The sequence below is a fragment of the Oncorhynchus clarkii genome, chromosome 27 (assembly GCF_045791955.1).
Source record: "Oncorhynchus clarkii lewisi isolate Uvic-CL-2024 chromosome 27, UVic_Ocla_1.0, whole genome shotgun sequence".
Taxonomy (NCBI): domain Eukaryota; kingdom Metazoa; phylum Chordata; class Actinopteri; order Salmoniformes; family Salmonidae; genus Oncorhynchus; species Oncorhynchus clarkii.
In genome coordinates this window covers 35718136-35732402 of record NC_092173.1, presented here as the reverse complement: position 1 = coordinate 35732402, position 14267 = coordinate 35718136, and the positions used below count along the sequence as shown (strand labels likewise).

The 14267-nt window shown below is 47.4% G+C and overlaps 1 protein-coding gene across 4 annotated transcripts in view; it reads right to left on the bottom strand.

Annotated features, from left to right (window-relative positions):
• Positions 1-14267, bottom strand: part of LOC139385464 (arf-GAP with Rho-GAP domain, ANK repeat and PH domain-containing protein 1-like) — a 114978-nt gene that overhangs the window by 7000 nt on the left and 93711 nt on the right. For all 4 annotated transcript variants that reach the window (XM_071130519.1, XM_071130520.1, XM_071130521.1 and 1 more), the window contains 3 exons: positions 13408-13553; positions 13082-13164; positions 12106-12165 (listed from right to left, as the gene is read on the bottom strand). In XM_071130519.1, coding sequence (XP_070986620.1) covers positions 12106-12165; positions 13082-13164; positions 13408-13553 — 289 coding nt within the window. The remainder of the gene's footprint in view (positions 1-12105; positions 12166-13081; positions 13165-13407; positions 13554-14267) is intronic.

The window sequence follows — 14267 nt, the reverse complement described above, 5'->3', positions numbered from 1 at the left end:
TGTCCAATGTATGACCATATTAGACACACATATTTCCCTCAGATTACACAGATCAACAAAGATTTTAAAAAACAAGCCCAATTTTTGATTAACTCCCAAATCTACTGGGTGAAATTCCACAGTGTGTCATAACAGCAGCAATATTTGTGACCTGTTGCCACAAGAAAAGGGCAACCAGTGAAGAACAAACACCATCTAAATACAACCCATATTTATGCTTATTTATTAGAGAAGAGGGAGAGCGTGAGACAGAGACTTAGGTAAGTAGGCCTAGTGCACAATCCGTTCCCCCAACCTCCCCTATCTCGCACACTTTGCCTGGTGAAAGTCCCCTGGGCGTCAACACAGAGTGAGTCCTAATTTAAACGAGAGTCAGTGATTAGTCGAGTGCGTTTCACACCTCAGCGATGATGTCACCAGACCCACACTGAGTCACACCCTCAACAAGTCCACTTTCTCTAACAGATAAACTACACAACACTGACACAGCCATGGAGTTACGACACACACAGCTCTGTACATCACGTGGCTGCTCTTCCTCACAGCAGGGAGCTCATGGGGCCCTTGGTTTGTTAAAGCCTGTTATGCCCCAAACACTTTACTCTGTTTCCCTCAACACAACGGGAACAACTGGTTCATTGTTCCATCTGTCACACTAATAATTAGGATCATTTTGGAATGAAGGACATAGTATATTCTCTCTCTCTCACTCTCCCCATCTCACTCTCCCCATCTTACTCTCCCTCTCTCTCCCCCCATCTTACTCTCCCTCTCTCTCCCCCCATCTTACTCTCCCTCTCTCTCCCCCCATCTTTCTCTCTCTCTCTCTCTCTAGTGCATGCTGGGAGCGAGTTGGGAAGCAGGAGCGGCAGGAATTCAGCATCCCGGAGTTGCCTCTTCACCTCTTCACAAAAGGGTTTTCTAATGATCAATTAGCCTTTTAAAATGATAAACGTGGATTAGCTAACACAACAACGTGCCATTGGAACACAGGAGTGATGGTTGCTGATAATGGGCCTCTGTACATCTATGTAGATATTCCATTAAAACAAATTCAAAAATCAGTTTCCAGCTACAATAGTCATTTACAACATTAACGATGCGCTTTTCTTTCAAAAACAAGGACATTTCTAAGTGACCCCAAACTTTTGAACGGTAGTGTATGTTTATATTGATTAGTTGAGTTGTTTTAAAGGTGATATTGTCTCACTGTCACTAAGTATGTATAGGGGTGGTGGGATCGTTGAGGTTGGTCCTCAGGGGCTGATTGTAATGGCCACTCGTGGAGGTTTACAGTTTGAAAAACCTAGTCGGCTTGGGGTGAAGAGTTCCGCTGCGACAGGTTGTTGGGTGGAAGAATGTAGTTTAGCAGTGGGTGCTATCATTGGGTATGATAGCATAAAATCAGCCTCAAAGATGAGTAGCGCTGTAGTCATTTTCTTAGATTCCATTGAAAAGGTGAATCCGGTAGTTGAGGGAGACACAGACGTCGGTATTCCCTCTTATGAGTCCGGCAAAGACAGTTCTACTTCCTAACGTACCTCTAACGTACCTCCATTTGTTAGGGATGAAGTGTTGGAGAGAGATTTTTCTTGTATATACAATAAAGGTTATTTTTGGATGCAAATCCTTTGCTGAAACATGTCGTATCTCATAGGAGACAAGTGTACAGGAATTTAAAGAAGGATACTGACCAACTGAATTTAGCATTCAGCTTCAAGATTGATGGGTTTGATTATGTGTTCTACACTTCTACTGAATCAATTAAATGCTTTGGGTGTGGAAGAGGGGCATTTGGTGAGTAATTGTCCAGAGAACAGAGCCGGATAGCAGCTAAAGCACCACTGAGAAGGGATGAACAGGCTACGGGTTCAGGAGAAGGGATGAACAGGCTACGGGTTCAGGAGAAGGGATGAACAGGCTACGGGTTCAGGAGAAGGGATGAACAGGCTACGGGTTCAGGAGAAGGGATGAACAGGCTACGGGTTCAGGAGAAGGGATGAACAGGCTACGGGTTCAGGAGAAGGGATGAACAGGCTACGGGTTCAGGAGAAGGTGGGCAGATGTGGTGGGGAAAATAGGAAAGGAGAGCAATATGGCTATGGGGGCAGTTGTGGTAGAGCAAGGAAGAGGGGGGTAGGTGAGACTGCGATTGAGGTCGCTGAGGGCATGCTGGAGAATTAAATGGGAGTTCAAGAGGAGAGGGAGGGTAATGGAAAATTAAGCAAAGTAGCGAGGAGGAAGAGGAAGAAATTAAGGGGGGGAATGAAGGTTCTAATTCTGACAGGAAGGTAGAGATTGATAAATCAGTTGAGGACAAACAGGAAGTAGAAATTGATAAATCAGTTGAGGACAAACAGGTTGTAGAGAGGGTGGAGTTTTCTTCTGGGGATGACAGCTAGAAATCGGATGCGTCACAACAAAATAGCGAGAGAAATGGGATGGAACGGAGGTATGGGATTGAAAAGGATATGCAGGATTATAATGTAACATGTGTTTTTCCTGAAAGTGAATGGTTTATTGAATCAGCAAACTTTCTGATGTCCAAAATAACGGGTAGAGGTTTGACAAGCCCAGAAATTGCTAGACTAAAGAAAGTGGTCACGAGAGTGACAAGTGAGGTCAATTCTAAAGGAAATGAAAGAGTTCAGCCTTAACTCTAAAGAGACGTGCTTTCGGCCTCTTCCTGTGCTTTGTTCCCAGCCTTGAGCAGTTGTAAGATTTCTTCTTTACAATGTAAATGGGGCGAGAGACGGAAACAAAGAGGCGTAGTGAAGGGGTTAATAAAGGGAAAGGGAAGTGACATACGTTTTCTACAAGAAACGCATAGTAATATGGAAAATGAAGTTGTGTGACAACAGGAGTGGAGTTGGGGGGGGGAGGGGGGCAGTTGTGTGTAGTCATAGAAACTCAGACTGGGGGTGTGGCCATCCTGTTCTCAAAATGACTTTTGCCTTAATCATATGAGGTTGAAGAGGTCGTTGAGGGGAAAAGTTAGAGCGATATATGAAAACATCCCTATGGGTTTAATAAATCTATATGCCCCAGTAATGGCAGTTGAGAGGGTGTTTTTTTAGAGACGTTATCAAATACCATTGAGAAATGTAATACTGAGGATGATGTATTTCTTGCTGTGGATTTGAACTGGACAGTCAGTGATTTAGATAGAAAACACAAAAAAACTCATATAGCCTCAAGGACTTTTTTAAAAACGCCTTATTTTCAAAATGGAGGCACGAGACAATATACATGGGCCCAAGTGTGTCACGACTTCCGCCGAAGTCAGCCCCTCTTCTTGATTGAGCGGTTTTCGGCGGTCGACGTCACCGACCTTCTAGCCATTGCTGATCCACTTTCCATTTTCCATTGGTTTTGTCTTGTCTTCCATCACACCTGGTTCCCCATCCCATCAACTACATGTTGTGTATTTAACCCTCTGTTCCCCCTCATGTCTTTGTCGGTGATTGTATGTTTGTACAAGTTATTTTTTTCTGGGAGAGGTGGAGGTCTGAAGAGGACAGTGTTGTATCTCTTCAACAGTGGTGGGATATAGGGAACATCCAGATTCAACAATTCTGTAATCAATACACGAGGAATGTCACCAGAGACATCACCAGATCAATGAACGCTCTAGAGTCTGAAATAGTGGAACTGTTGATGTTGGTTGAGACCACAGGAGATCAAGGCCATATTCAAGCACTCAAGAGGAAAAAAAGCCTCATTGGCAGACCTGCTGGGTATCAGAGTACAGGGGACATTGGCAGACCTGCTGGGTATCAGAGTACAGGGGACATTGGCAGACCTGCTGGGTATCAGAGCACAGGGGACATTGGCAGACTTGCTGGGTATCAGAGCACAGGGGACATTGGCAGACCTGCTGGGTATCAGAGCACAGGGGACATTGGCAGACCTGCTGGGTATCAGAGCACAGGGGACATTGGCAGACCTGCTGGGTATCAGAGCACAGGGGACATTGGCAGACCTGCTGGGTATCAGAGCGCAGGGGACATTGGCAGACCTGCTGGGTATCAGAGCACAGGGGACATTGGCAGACCTGCTGGGTATCAGAGCACAGGGGACATTGGCAGACCGGCTGGGTATCAGAGTACAGGGGACATTGGCAGACCTGCTAGGTATCAGAGTACAGAGGACATTGGCAGACCTGCTGGGTATCAGAGTACAGGGGGCATTGGCAGACCTTCTGGGTATCAGAGTGCAGGGGGCATTGGCAGACCTGCTGGGTATCAGAGTACAGGGGGCATTGGCAGACCTGCTGGGTATCAGAGTACAGGGGGCATTGGCAGACCTGCTGGGTATCAGAGTACAGGGGGCATTGGCAGACCTGCTGGGTATCAGAGTACAGGGGGCATTGGCAGACCTTCTGGGTATCAGAGTACAGGGGGCATTGGCAGACCTGCTGGGTATCCGAGTACAGGGGACATTGGTGAGAAGTACATTTCAGGGAATCTCTGAAATCGATGCCTCATCCACATTTTTCTTCGGTTTAGAGAAAAAATAATGGACAAAGAAGATTTATTAATGGCCTCAAATCAGCTGTTGGACAGGAGCTCACTAGCCCACGTGGAATTAGAAAGAGGGCAGTAGTGTTCTATGCTGAGCTCTACAAGTGTGAGTATACAGGGGATAAAACAATGACACAGCAGTTCCTTGATAGGCTCCTACAGGTGGCTGCAGAAGCTCAGGTTGAACTAGAGCAACCATCGTCTTTGCAGGAGCTTTCCACTGCATTAAAAGGGATGGAAAATGGAAGGGCACTGGGTATTGATGGGCTTCCCGTTGACTTTTTGAAGTCTTTTTGTTGGGAGAGGATTGGCTAGCAGTAGTTAACGATAGTTTGACCGGAGGGTTACTACCAATAAACTGCAGAAGGGCTGTCCTCATCCTACTGCCAACAAAAAGTGACCCTAAGGAGGTGAAGAACTAGAGGCCGGTGGCCTTAATGTGCACTGATTAGAAGATCCTGTCCAAGGCTTTATCCAACAGGCTGAGGGAGGTGATGGGGCAAATCATACACACGGACCAGTCCTAATGTGTTCTCTGCAGGCAGATAGGGGAAAACATTTCCCTGATTCTGATGGTTGTTAGCTCATATGTCATTCAGGAGGCCACTATTATTGTTAACAATGTGGTTGCATTGTGCACTGTGACATCGGTTGTCATGTTTAGAGCCACCGTCTGGCCTTCTGGCCAAGATACAGGAAATTATTGTAGATTTATTTTGGGATAAACATCATTGGGTTCCAAAAAGTGTTTTGTGTCAGGAGAAGAGTGGATTATGCTCAAGAGTTACAAGAAAAAGGCAACAGATGAAGATGCCCCATTTCCCAGACTAGGGATTACACCCCATTTCCCAGACTAGGGATTACGCCCCATTTCCCAGACTAGGGATTACGCCCCATTTCCCAGACTAGGGAATACACCCCATTTCCCAGACTAGGGATTACGCCCCATTTCCCAGACTAGGGATTACACCCCATTTCCCAGACTAGGGATTACGCCCCATTTCCCAGACTAGGGATTACACCCCATTTCCCAGACTAGGGATTACACCCCATTTCCCAGACTAGGGATTACGCCCCATTTCCCAGACTAGGGATTACACCCCATTTCCCAGACTAGGGATTACGCCCCATTTCCCAGACTAGGGATTACACCCCATTTCCCAGACTAGGGATTACGCCCCATTTCCCAGACTAGGGATTACGCCCCATTTCCCAGACTAGGGATTACGCCCCATTTCCCAGACTAGGGATTACGCCCCATTTCCCAGACTAGGGATTACATCCAATATCCCAGACTAGGGATTACATCCAATATCCCAGACTAGGGATTACATCCAATATCCCAGACTAGGGATTACATCCAATATCCCAGACTAGGGATTACATCCAATATCCCAGACTAGGGATTACATCCAATATCCCAGACTAGGGATTACATCCAATATCCCAGACTAGGGATTCCATCCAATATCCCAGAGTTGGCCAGAAAGGTGTTATTAGTGGATTTGAGAGGGTTGGAAAAGGTGGGTTTGGATGTGATGTGTGAATGGGAAGGAGTTGTATAGGGGGTGTGTCAAGGTTTTATATAAAGATACATTTAAAAATAGAAAAGACACTTCTTGGAGGGTAAAACTGGGCCTTGATGACAAGGTAAAGCCAGCATGGAGAACACTGTACAAGTCACCGTTACTAAAGGGGACTGGTGATATGTAATGGAGGGTGTTGATGACAAGGTGAAGCCATCATGGAGAGCACGATACAAGCCACCGTTACTAAAGGGGACTAGTGATATGTAATGGAGGGTGTTGATGACAAGGTGAAGCCATCATGGAGAGCACGATACAAGCCACCGTTACTAAAGGGGACTAGTGATATGTAATGGAGGGTGTTGATGACAAGGTGAAGCCATCATGGAGAGCACGGTACAAGCCACCGTTACTAAAGGGGACTAGTGATATGTAATGGAGGGTGTTGATGACAAGGTGAAGCCATCATGGAGAGCACGGTACAAGCCACCGTTACTAAAGGGGACTAGTGATATGTAATGGAGGGTGTTGATGACAAGGTGAAGCCATCATGGAGAGCACGGTACAAGCCACCGTTACTAAAGGGGACTGGTGATATGTAATGGAGGGTGTTGATGACAAGGTGAAGCCATCATGGAGAGCACGGTACAAGCCACCGTTACTAAAGGGGACTAGTGATATGTAATGGAGGGTGTTGATGACAAGGTGAAGCCATCATGGAGAGCACGGTACAAGCCACCGTTACTAAAGGGGACTAGTGATATGTAATGGAGGGTGTTGATGACAAGGTGAAGCCATCATGGAGAGCACGGTACAAGCCACCGTTACTAAAGGGGACTGGTGATATGTAATGGAGGGTGTTGATGACAAGGTGAAGCCATCATGGAGAGCACGGTACAAGCCACCGTTACTAAAGGGGACTAGTGATATGTAATGGAGGGTGTTGATGACAAGGTGAAGCCATCATGGAGAGCACGGTACAAGCCACCGTTACTAAAGGGGACTAGTGATATGTAATGGAGGGTGTTGATGACAAGGTGAAGCCATCATGGAGAGCACGGTACAAGCCACCGTTACTAAAGGGGACTGGTGATATGTAATGGAGGGTGTTGATGACAAGGTGAAGCCATCATGGAGAGCACGGTACAAGCCACCGTTACTAAAGGGGACTAGTGATATGTAATGGAGGGTGTTGATGACAAGGTGAAGCCATCATGGAGAGCACGGTACAAGCCACCGTTACTAAAGGGGACTAGTGATATGTAATGGAGGGTGTTGATGACAAGGTGAAGCCATCATGGAGAGCACGGTACAAGCCACCGTTACTAAAGGGGACTAGTGATATGTAATGGAGGGTGTTGATGACAAGGTGAAGCCATCATGGAGAGCACGGTACAAGCCACCGTTACTAAAGGGGACTAGTGATATGTAATGGAGGGTGTTGATGACAAGGTGAAGCCATCATGGAGAGCACGGTACAAGCCACCGTTACTAAAGGGGACTGGTGATATGTAATGGAGGGTGTTGATGACAAGGTGAAGCCATCATGGAGAGCACGGTACAAGCCACCGTTACTAAAGGGGACTAGTGATATGTAATGGAGGGTGTTGATGACAAGGTGAAGCCATCATGGAGAGCACGGTACAAGCCACCGTTACTAAAGGGGACTAGTGATATGTAATGGAGGGTGTTGATGACAAGGTGAAGCCATCATGGAGAGCACGGTACAAGCCACCGTTACTAAAGGGGACTGGTGATATGTAATGGAGGGTGTTGATGACAAGGTGAAGCCATCATGGAGAGCACGGTACAAGCCACCGTTACTAAAGGGGACTAGTGATATGTAATGGAGGGTGTTGATGACAAGGTGAAGCCATCATGGAGAGCACGATACAAGCCACCGTTACTAAAGGGGACTAGTGATATGTAATGGAGGGTGTTGATGACAAGGTGAAGCCATCATGGAGAGCACGGTACAAGCCACCGTTACTAAAGGGGACTAGTGATATGTAATGGAGGGTGTTGATGACAAGGTGAAGCCATCATGGAGAGCACGGTACAAGCCACCGTTACTAAAGGGGACTAGTGATATGTAATGGAGGGTGTTGATGACAAGGTGAAGCCATCATGGAGAGCACGGTACAAGCCACCGTTACTAAAGGGGACTAGTGATATGTAATGGAGGGTGTTGATGACAAGGTGAAGCCATCATGGAGAGCACGGTACAAGCCACCGTTACTAAAGGGGACTAGTGATATGTAATGGAGGGTGTTGATGACAAGGTGAAGCCATCATGGAGAGCACGGTACAAGCCACCGTTACTAAAGGGGACTAGTGATATGTAATGGAGGGTGTTGATGACAAGGTGAAGCCATCATGGAGAGCACGATACAAGCCACCGTTACTAAAGGGGACTAGTGATATGTAATGGAGGGTGTTGATGACAAGGTGAAGCCATCATGGAGAGCACGGTACAAGCCACCGTTACTAAAGGGGACTAGTGATATGTAATGGAGGGTGTTGATGACAAGGTGAAGCCATCATGGAGAGCACGGTACAAGCCACCGTTACTAAAGGGGACTAGTGATATGTAATGGAGGGTGTTGATGACAAGGTGAAGCCATCATGGAGAGCACGGTACAAGCCACCGTTACTAAAGGGGACTAGTGATATGTAATGGAGGGTGTTGATGACAAGGTGAAGCCATCATGGAGAGCACGGTACAAGCCACCGTTACTAAAGGGGACTAGTGATATGTAATGGAGGGTGTTGATGACAAGGTGAAGCCATCATGGAGAGCACGGTACAAGCCACCGTTACTAAAGGGGACTAGTGATATGTAATGGAGGGTGTTGATGACAAGGTGAAGCCATCATGGAGAGCACGGTACAAGCCACCGTTACTAAAGGGGACTAGTGATATGTAATGGAGGGTGTTGATGACAAGGTGAAGCCATCATGGAGAGCACGGTACAAGCCACCGTTACTAAAGGGGACTAGTGATATGTAATGGAGGGTGTTGATGACAAGGTGAAGCCATCATGGAGAGCACGGTACAAGCCACCGTTACTAAAGGGGACTAGTGATATGTAATGGAGGGTGTTGATGACAAGGTGAAGCCATCATGGAGAGCACGGTACAAGCCACCGTTACTAAAGGGGACTAGTGATATGTAATGGAGGGTGTTGATGACAAGGTGAAGCCATCATGGAGAGCACGGTACAAGCCACCGTTACTAAAGGGGACTAGTGATATGTAATGGAGGGTGTTGATGACAAGGTGAAGCCATCATGGAGAGCACGGTACAAGCCACCGTTACTAAAGGGGACTAGTGATATGTAATGGAGGGTGTTGATGACAAGGTGAAGCCATCATGGAGAGCACGGTACAAGCCACCGTTACTAAAGGGGACTAGTGATATGTAATGGAGGGTGTTGATGACAAGGTGAAGCCATCATGGAGAGCACGGTACAAGCCACCGTTACTAAAGGGGACTAGTGATATGTAATGGAGGGTGTTGATGACAAGGTGAAGCCATCATGGAGAGCACGGTACAAGCCACCGTTACTAAAGGGGACTAGTGATATGTAATGGAGGGTGTTGATGACAAGGTGAAGCCATCATGGAGAGCACGGTACAAGCCACCGTTACTAAAGGGGACTAGTGATATGTAATGGAGGGTGTTGATGACAAGGTGAAGCCATCATGGAGAGCACGGTACAAGCCACCGTTACTAAAGGGGACTAGTGATATGTAATGGAGGGTGTTGATGACAAGGTGAAGCCATCATGGAGAGCACGGTACAAGCCACCGTTACTAAAGGGGACTAGTGATATGTAATGGAGGGTGTTGATGACAAGGTGAAGCCATCATGGAGAGCACGGTACAAGCCACCGTTACTAAAGGGGACTAGTGATATGTAATGGAGGGTGTTGATGACAAGGTGAAGCCATCATGGAGAGCACGGTACAAGCCACCGTTACTAAAGGGGACTAGTGATATGTAATGGAGGGTGTTGATGACAAGGTGAAGCCATCATGGAGAGCACGGTACAAGCCACCGTTACTAAAGGGGACTAGTGATATGTAATGGAGGGTGTTGATGACAAGGTGAAGCCATCATGGAGAGCACGGTACAAGCCACCGTTACTAAAGGGGACTAGTGATATGTAATGGAGGGTGTTGATGACAAGGTGAAGCCATCATGGAGAGCACGGTACAAGCCACCGTTACTAAAGGGGACTAGTGATATGTAATGGAGGGTGTTGATGACAAGGTGAAGCCATCATGGAGAGCACGGTACAAGCCACCGTTACTAAAGGGGACTAGTGATATGTAATGGAGGGTGTTGATGACAAGGTGAAGCCATCATGGAGAGCACGGTACAAGCCACCGTTACTAAAGGGGACTAGTGATATGTAATGGAGGGTGTTGATGACAAGGTGAAGCCATCATGGAGAGCACGGTACAAGCCACCGTTACTAAAGGGGACTAGTGATATGTAATGGAGGGTGTTGATGACAAGGTGAAGCCATCATGGAGAGCACGGTACAAGCCACCGTTACTAAAGGGGACTAGTGATATGTAATGGAGGGTGTTGATGACAAGGTGAAGCCATCATGGAGAGCACGGTACAAGCCACCGTTACTAAAGGGGACTAGTGATATGTAATGGAGGGTGTTGATGACAAGGTGAAGCCATCATGGAGAGCACGGTACAAGCCACCGTTACTAAAGGGGACTAGTGATATGTAATGGAGGGTGTTGATGACAAGGTGAAGCCATCATGGAGAACACGGTACAAGCCACCGTTACTAAAGGGGACTAGTGATATGTAATGGAGGGTGTTGATGACAAGGTGAAGCCATCATGGAGAACACGGTACAAGCCACCGTTACTAAAGGGGACTAGTGATATGTAATGGAGGGTGTTGATGACAAGGTGAAGCCATCATGGAGAGCACGGTACAAGCCACCGTTACTAAAGGGGACTAGTGATATGTAATGGAGGGTGTTGATGACAAGGTGAAGCCATCATGGAGAGCACGGTACAAGCCACCGTTACTAAAGGGGACTAGTGATATGTAATGGAGGGTGTTGATGACAAGGTGAAGCCATCATGGAGAGCACGGTACAAGCCACCGTTACTAAAGGGGACTAGTGATATGTAATGGAGGGTGTTGATGACAAGGTGAAGCCATCATGGAGAGCACGGTACAAGCCACCGTTACTAAAGGGGACTAGTGATATGTAATGGAGGGTGTTGATGACAAGGTGAAGCCATCATGGAGAGCACGGTACAAGCCACCGTTACTAAAGGGGACTAGTGATATGTAATGGAGGGTGTTGATGACAAGGTGAAGCCATCATGGAGAGCACGGTACAAGCCACCGTTACTAAAGGGGACTAGTGATATGTAATGGAGGGTGTTGATGACAAGGTGAAGCCATCATGGAGAGCACGGTACAAGCCACCGTTACTAAAGGGGACTAGTGATATGTAATGGAGGGTGTTGATGACAAGGTGAAGCCATCATGGAGAACACTGTACAAGCCACCGTTACTAAAGGGGACTAGTGATATGTAATGGAGGGTGTTGTATCTGTTATTCATTCAGATGTTGGAGATTGATGTCCTTTTTGTAATATAAGAGAAATGATTTCCGCAGTTTTATGGATTGTGAGAGGATAAAGCCTCTTTTTGAAATACTGGAGTCTTTGTTTACAGCTGTCGAGGAGATTTTCCAGAACACTGTTTTTTATTTGGGGGTTTCAATACAGTAAGCAGCAGAACAGAAACTACTGTTAAATTTTATTTGGGGACAAGCTAAGATGAGTAGGAAACATAAGATAGACATGGGATATGGTAAGGATGTAAGGTGTGTTTTTACAGGATTATAGTCAAAGCCAGAATAAAAAGTGGATTTTGAGTTCTTCTCGTCTGTAAAAGATCTCCCATTGCAGACCCCTATTCCCTGGTGTGTGTAGCTCAGTAGGCCTCCAGATATTCTGGACATACTGCATAGCATACACAGACAGAGGACACACATTCAGGGACTCACCATTGCTGCTTCTCTGGCTTCTCCTGTTTTTCACTTTTATAGATCACAGTCAGACCCCAACTACATAGAGAGAGAGATAGGAAACATCACAGTCAGACCCCAGCTACATAGAGAGAGATAGGAAACATCACAGTCAGACCCCAACTACATAGAGAGAGAGACCAGGCAGGAGGAGAGGACAGAGAGGTGTTCTGACCAGGCAGGAGGACAGGACAGAGAGGTGTTCTGACCAGGCAGGAGGAGAGGACAGAGAGGTGTTCTGACCAGGCAGGAGGACAGGACAGAGAGGTGTTCTGACCAGGCAGGAGGAGAGGACAGAGAGGTGTTCTGACCAGGCAGGAGGAGAGGACAGAGAGGTGTTCTGACCAGGCAGGAGGAGAGGACAGAGAGGTGTTCTGACCAGGCAGGAGGACAGGACAGAGAGGTGTTCTGACCAGGCGGGAGGAGAGGACAGAGAGATGTTCTGACCAGGCGGGAGGAGAGGACAGAGAGATGTTCTGACCAGGCAGGAGGAGAGGACAGAGAGATGTTCTGACCAGGCAGGAGGAGAGGACAGAGAGATGTTCTGACCAGGCAGGAGGAGAGGACAGAGAGGTGTTCTGACCAGGCAGGAGGAGAGGACAGAGAGGTGTTCTGACCAGGCAGGAGGAGAGGACAGAGGTGTTCTGACCAGGCAGGAGGAGAGGACAGAGAGGTGTTCTGACCAGGCAGGAGGAGAGGACAGAGAGGTGTTCTGACCAGGCAGGAGGAGAGGACAGAGAGGTGTTCTGACCAGGAAGGAGGACAGGACAGAGAGGTGTTCTGACCAGGCAGGAGGAGAGGACAGAGAGGTGTTCTGACCAGGCAGGAGGAGAGGACAGAGAGGTGTTCTGACCAGGCAGGAGGAGAGGACAGAGAGGTGTTCTGACCAGGCAGGAGGACAGGACAGAGATGTGTTCTGACCAGGCAGGAGGAGAGGACAAAGAGGTGTTCTGACCAGGTGGGTGGTCGTAGTTTCTTCTTGATGCCTAGATAGACCCTCAGATTCTTCACCTGCCATTCCCTCTCTGAACGATTACTCTACAGGGAAACAAAACAGACAGATTAGCTCTCTGTCTCTGTGTGTGTGTGTGTGTCTCTGTGTGTGTGTGTGTGTGTGTGTCTCTGTGTGTGTGTGTGTGTCTCTGTGTGTGTGTGTGTGTGTGTGTGTGTGTGTGTGTGTGTGTGTGTGTGTGTGTGTGTGTCTGTGTCTGTGTCTCTGTGTCTCTGTGTCTCTGTGTGTGTGTGTGTGTGTGTGTGTGTGTGTGTGTGTGTGTGTCTTACCCGCACTTCCTTGTACATCCTGAGGGAGACAGTGTTTAGGATGAAGTAGCGGTCGTGGAAGCTGCCGGTGTTCAGTCCCAATCCCAGAATGCTCCTCTCCTCCCGGAACTTCACCATCCCGTGCTTGGACACATCCACTTTACTGGCTATGGGGGGACAGATCGTACAAAATCAGAAACAGTATAGGGGTAATAGTAGAGCTGAGAAGTCAATTCAATTGTGTGTTAGCAGCCTGATCACTAGAAACAAACTTAGATTCCAGACGTTTGAAAAGGTCCTGAGAACGTAAATATATGCTCACAATAAAATAAAATACAACATTCACCCAGAAATGGGAGTGAACTGGTGCTGCTCAGAACACTGCACCTACAGCACTGCTCTAGCAAGTGTTAACCCCAACCTTAACCACTCAGAACACTGCACCTACAGCACTGCTCTAGCAAGCCATAACCCCAACCTTAACCACTCAGAACACTGCACCTACAGCACTGCTCTAGCAAGCCATAACCCCAACCTTAACCACTCAGAACACTGCACCTACAGCAATGCTCTAGCAAGCCTTAACCCCAACCTTAACCACTCAGAACACTGCACCTACAGCAATGCTCTAGCAAGCCTTAACCTCAACCTTAACCACTCAGAACACTGCACCTACAGCACTGCTCTAGCAAGCCTTAACCCCAACCTTAACCACTCAGAACACTGCACCTACAGCACTGCTCTAGCAAGTCTTAACCCCAACCTTAACCACTCAGAACACTGCACCTACAGCAATGCTCTAGCAAGCCTTAACCCTAACCTTAACCACTCAGAACACTGCACCTACAGCACTGCTCTAGCAAGCCTTAACCCCAACCTTA